At 50.0% G+C, this 6000-nt stretch overlaps 1 protein-coding gene across 2 annotated transcripts in view; it reads left to right on the forward strand.

Moving 5' to 3' along the window:
• The window catches only part of Mecr (mitochondrial trans-2-enoyl-CoA reductase), a 28386-nt gene extending 22986 nt beyond the window's left edge, over window positions 1-5400 (forward strand). For both annotated transcript variants that reach the window (XM_028887608.2, XM_028887609.2), the window contains exons 8-10: window positions 2029-2089; window positions 2230-2302; window positions 4867-5400. In XM_028887608.2, coding sequence (XP_028743441.1) covers window positions 2029-2089; window positions 2230-2302; window positions 4867-5024 — 292 coding nt within the window. In that variant the 3' untranslated portion in view covers window positions 5025-5400. The remainder of the gene's footprint in view (window positions 1-2028; window positions 2090-2229; window positions 2303-4866) is intronic.
• The last annotated feature ends 600 nt before the right edge of the window (window positions 5401-6000 follow it).

Here is a 6000-nt window from a genome sequence, read left to right on the forward strand (position 1 = left end):
TTTTCATAACTACAGGACCTTTGCTCAGCCCATGAGCAGTCTTGTGAGGCTGACTGCATCCTCCATGTGATTGTCAAAGGAAGCAATAGTCACAAGTATGGACACTGACATTAGAAGGACCGCATTCAAACTCTTACTACTTACTAGCTGTGAACCTGTGAAAAGTTAGGCAAACCATGAAAGAGACCAAGCCTCAGTCTCCTCATCTCTAACAGGAGCAAGAGATAGGGCCTGCCTCTGCGGCTAGTGTGAGACACTGAGGTGATGTAGAAAGATGGGCTTCGGCTCTCTCCTACAGAACAGACACCGGTGTCCCCTGATGTTACTCTGATAATTCGTGGAGACAGTGCAGATAACATGCTTAGAGCTGTGCTTGGAACAGGAGAGAGCTTGCTTCCCCTAGACCAGGGCTTCTCAACCTTCCTAATGCCGGGACCTTTTAATATAGTTCCTCATGTTGTGGTGACCCCAACCATAAAGTTATCTCGTTGCTACTTCATAACTGTCATTTTGCTAATTATGAGTTATAATGCAACTATCTGTTTTCTGAAGGTCTTAGGTGACCCCTGTGAAAGACCCAAATGGGTCATGACCCAGTTGAGAACCACTGTCCTAGAAGCTTCTTTCTTGAATGAGAACCATTTGAGGAGAACTTTAAGGCCAAGTTAAGCCAGGCTTGTGGGGTACCCCTGTAATCTTAGCACTTGGGAGACTAAGGAAAAGAACTGCCGTGAGTTCAAAGCCAGACTGAGCTATGTGCCAAGTTTGAGGCATCGTACCATAGGCTACGTAGACATAGTCAAACACACTTACACATACACAGAGGGAGACAGCAGCACAGAGAGAACAAGTTAGGAGCCTGAGGATGGCTTAGAGCATGTGCTTAACCTGTGAAGACTGAGGCACCACCCCAGCACTGTGACTGACAGGTGGGTAGGTGGATACAACACTTATTTCCATTATGTCCTTGCCAGTTTTCCTCGGATGCTCCAAAATGTGCCTCGGGTCATCTGGTCAACCAGCTCGTAAAATATTCAAGGAGTAGGGAAGGCAGCAGAGGTTCAGTCTAGCGTATGATCCCTCACCTACTCATTGTAAGAAATTCCATTAGACCTGGGCGTACTGGCACCTGCCTCAAGTTAGATAGCAGCTTGGGCTGCCTGACCCTGCCTCAAAACAAAAGACTGCATTTGTGTCATGCCTGTTTAACTGTTGAGATGGCGGTCAGACTGCAGGTTCCAACAAAGCCTCTTCCAGAGGGGCCACTCATCATTGTCACTCATTCACTGTCCACGTCACTCCTCCACTGGAGAGCCACGGGCACAGATCTCTAGAGTGAGCATTTACAGATGAAGAGACAAGGCCTGAACCCTCTTTGTTATAACACTCAAGATCACACTTTTGTAGCAAGTGGAGCCCAGACCGAACCTGGCCTTGACCTCTTCTGTCTAGATGATTCAGCGGCAGCACAGAACCACAGCCTCCCTGGGTGGGGTGAAGAAGTGTTTCCCAGCCCTGGATCCTCATCTTGATTGTCGGGAGCATGAGAATGTGTGTCCCTGTATTTGGTTTTGAGACAGGGTGTGTCTTTGTAGCTAAAGCTGGCCTTGAAGTTAATTTAATCCTCCTGCCTCTGCCTCCCAACTGCTGAGACTTTTGGCTTGTACCTCTGTACCTAAGTTATGTTTGCTTGCTTGCTTTGTTTAAGACAGTCTCACTGGAACCCTGGAAGGCCTAGAACTTGGTGTGTGGACCAGGCTTGTCTCAAAATCACAGATTAGTCTGCTTCTGCCTCTTGAGGGCTGGGATTAAAGGCCTGTGCCACCATGCCCAACATGTGTGTTATTTTTAATATAAGTCCCTGCCTCCTAATTCTTTAAGTCAGAAATTTAAACTGGGAAGCCGTATTTTTTTTTTAACCTCCCCAGGGATTCTGAGACCAGAGTTGTTTCCTATGAACGCCTTGCAGGTTCCTTTATGGTAGGTTCTGTCTCTGCCTCCACCTACTCTTCTCTCTGGACTCTGCAGGCCTGGAGGAACCATGGTGACCTATGGGGGAATGGCCAAGCAGCCTGTAACAGCCTCTGTGGTAAGCTGGGGACACCTGCAGACCAGGGCTGGGATGCCTCTTTCCTTGCGCCGCAGCTGTCGAAACTCACGGGATCTACACCTGAAGCGATGCTTTAAGTTCTAGCTCTCGGTGCCCCAGCAAACCCCCTGTGTCCACAGAGCCTGCTCATTTTTAAGGACCTCAAACTTCGGGGCTTCTGGTTGTCCCAGTGGAAGAAGAACCACAGTCCAGGTGAGTGGCTGATGGCCTGATACCAAGGGTCACAGGACAGTAGAGCCTAGTATGGCTACAAAGTGACCAGCTCCTCTAAACCTTGCAGAGTGACTGAGTCTCCAGCCTCACTCCAGGATAAAGGACAGTGTTTACCTCAGTCACAGTCAGCAAATCACTTCTAGATTGGCCAGAGTCCAGTAAGATGGACAGCCCTTGTTCTGAGGAGCTGGTTGGGGTGCTGGGGAAGACTGCCAAGTAAAGAGAGGTGGCTGGGTGCAATGGAATACTCATGTAATCCCAGTTCTCGGGCTTAGGTGGGAGGGTTGTGAGGTCAGGGCCATCCTTGGCTATACAGATAGATGCGGTTTCAAAAAAGGAAGGAAAAACAAAATCAATCAATCAAACAAACAAACCATTCACGTGGTACTTCCAGCTTCACCAGATCTAGGTCGTCCTGGACTAACTGGGTAAGTCAATGAATCTCTGCCTTTGTTTAAGCATTGTGGGTATAAACTCTTTTGAGCCATTTGACAGAGGAGAAAACTGAGGTTCATAGCCACTAAGTCAATTACCCTAAGCTATTCCATCTCAGGAATGGGGTTGCCAGAGTGAGCAGATGGGCCCTCTGACTGCTAGGCCTAGCTCCCCAGATTCTCAGCCAAGGCTGAGAATGAAGAGGAACATGGAGTTGACCCAAGCAGGGGAGTGGTGGCATGCATAGGTGTTTTGAGTAGAAAAATGGTGTGCGCAAAAGCTCACTGAGAGTGAGTGGAAGGGCTGGGAGCTAACTTAGTTGGTAAAGTGCTTGCCAAGCAAGTTTAGAACCTGAGTTCAGATTCCCAGCATCCATGTCAAAAGCCTGTAGCCCAGGATTACAGGGTGAAAGAGGTGGAGACAGGTGGATCCCTGGAGCTCACTGGCCAGACAGCCTAGCTAAATCATAGAGCTTGAGGTTCAGTCAGAGACTGTCTCCAAAAATAAAGGTGTCCTGAGAATGGTAGTGCACAACTTTAATCCCAGCACTTGAGAGGCCGATGTGGGCAGATCTCCATGGTCTACATAGAGAGTTCCAGACCAGTCAGGACTACACAGTGAGACCTTGTCTGTTAATAAGGAACGTTATTGGGGGAGACACCTCAATGTCTGGTATGTGTTACCCACACACATACACACTTACAAGTACGTAACACTACACCCAATGTCAACCTTTTTGTTTGTTTTTTTTGTTTTTGGATACAGGGCTTCTCTGTGTAGCCTTGGCTGTCCTGGAACTCACTCTGTAGACCTCAAACTCACAGAGATCCTCCTGCCTCTGTCTCCCGAGCACTGGGATTAAAGGTGTGCGGCAGCGGCGGCAGCGTCACCACCACCACCACCACCACCACCACCACCCAGCTCCCAATGTAAAATTTAAGAAGAGGGAGAACACACCACACAGGGCAGGTTCTGACACCTGGAGCATTAATTAGGTCTTGTTTTGGACTGAGAAGTTGGAGGGCAGGTTTTGACCAGATAAGGAAAGGCTTAAGCTTTTTTTTTTTTAATGTGTAGCCCAGGCTGGCCTCGAACTCATGATCCTCCTGCCTCCGCCTCCTTCAGCAAATCCTACCGGCGTGCGCCACCACAAGGCTTAAGCTTTTTTTAAAGTTCATTCTCCTGCCTTGAAGATAATTGGGAAGCCAACATAGTGGTTTTTGTTTTGTTCTGTTTTGTTTTTTCAAGATGAGGTCTATGTAGCTCTAGCTATCCTGGAACTCACTATGTAGACCAGGCTAGCCTGGAACTCAGAGCTCCACCTGCCTCTGCCTCCCAAGTGCTGGGATTAAAAGCGTGATACACCACGACCCCCAGAGTAGTGTTTTTTTTTTTTTGGTTTTTTTTTTTTTTTTTTTTTTTTTTGGTTTTTCGAGACAGGGTTTCTCTGTGTAGCTTTGCGCCTTTCCTGGAGCTCACTTGGTAGCCCAGGCTGGCCTCGAACTCACAGCGATCCGCCTGGCTCTGCCTCCCGAGTGCTGGGATTAAAGGCATGCGCCACCAACGCCCGGCTAGAGTAGTGTTTTAATCAGAAGTAGGATTAGATTTGAAGATTGAGTTCATTTCTGTCTATGAAAAGCACTTCTCAGCCAAAGCTTTCACTTTGCTTCCCGCACTGTGTCTGGCCCTCAGTAGGAGGCAGGCGCAGGAAGGGATAGCGGTTGCCTCAGCTGAGGAGTCCAGTGGAGGCCCAGGGCTGTCTGGGGAGCTGCTCCTCATCTGGCCCGTTGCCATCAAGCAGTGCCTGGTACACTGCCGTTCCGGCCTTCTCTGGCTTCCCCAGTTCAGTCCTGCTGCCCCGCCCACCATTCAGGGACAGCTTCACCTGTCCTGTCCTGTGGACCTGAGCCACCTCAGCCGTCTCTGAAGGGTAGTCAAGCCCACCCTACAGTTCCTAGGCCCTCTCTTCCTGTTTTCCTGTCTCGTGTTGGCCCTCACAACGGCAGACGGTGGTGGGACAAGCCAGGGCTCTGAGGCTTCATTGGCTCGGGCCATCTCACTGAAACCCACCTGTTGTGTCTTGCCTGACTTTTCTCCACCTCCTGCAGATGAGTTCAAGGAGCTGATTCTCACTCTCTGTAACCTCATCCACCAAGGCCAGCTCACAGCCCCAACCTGTTCTGAGGTTCCACTGCAAGACTACCAGAAGGCCTTGGAAGCCTCCATGAAGCCCTTTGTGTCTTCCAAGCAGATTCTCACCATGTGATTATCCCAGAGGACCAGGGGGAAAGCAGGAGAGCAGACCAGTAAGACTGGCTGGCTGCCGGCCGTCCATGAGGACGCCAGTCTTCCCCAGACTGCCTTCTGCTCACTGCCTCTTCCCATGAGGAGGGTGAGGAGCCAGCCCTGGAGCCCTAATAAAGCCCGAACTTTCTGAAGAAAGGATGATGAGTAGAGGTTATCCCTGTGGAGGAATGCTGTGCACCTGCTGCCCGCCTCACCACCTGCTGTCACAGTCATTGCCTGCCTGAGCACCCTGAAAGCAGAAGCTGAGTGACTGCTGCCCAGTGCAGAAGTCACTATCTGCCCTCAGCAGTGTGAGCCCTGGAGTCTGGCGGAAGGGGAAAGGTGGTTAACTTCTCCCGGTGTGTGTGGTTCTGTCCAGGGCAAGGGGATCTGCTGCCAAGGTGAGTGCCAGGCTGAGATGATTAAGGCTAAGAGACTGAGGACACAGGATCTCAGGTGTCCGGGCCACCTTCAGGGAACCTCCCTTGTAACGGAGGGAATAAACATTACACCTGTGGTTCTCAGCCAGGGGCATTTTTAACCCCAGAGGGACACTTGGCTACCACAGCTTGGGGAGGGAGTTGTTATTTGCCTCAACTGTGCAGAGATCAGTACTGTTAAATATTTTACAGCCAGGTAAGGTAATACACACCTGTAATCCCAGCAACCAGCAGGCTTTGAGTCAGGTGGATTGCCACAAGCTGGAAGCTAGCTTGGGCTTATATAACAAGACTGTGTCTCAAATTTTTTTTCTTACAAAGGGGGCTGAGAGTATAGCTTAGTGATAGAGTGCTTATCTAGCATGCATCAGGCCTTGGTTCCCTCCCATAACTGTCAAAAGAACAGATACATCACACAGGACCACCACCACCCCAAAGAATCCTCCTGCCCAAAAGGTTCCTAGTGCTGCTGTTGAGAATGCCTGCATTAAGCCCCCAAGCAGACCGCTGTGCCTG

This window comes from Peromyscus leucopus, chromosome 2, assembly GCF_004664715.2.
Source record: "Peromyscus leucopus breed LL Stock chromosome 2, UCI_PerLeu_2.1, whole genome shotgun sequence".
In the NCBI taxonomy this organism is placed as follows: domain Eukaryota; kingdom Metazoa; phylum Chordata; class Mammalia; order Rodentia; family Cricetidae; genus Peromyscus; species Peromyscus leucopus.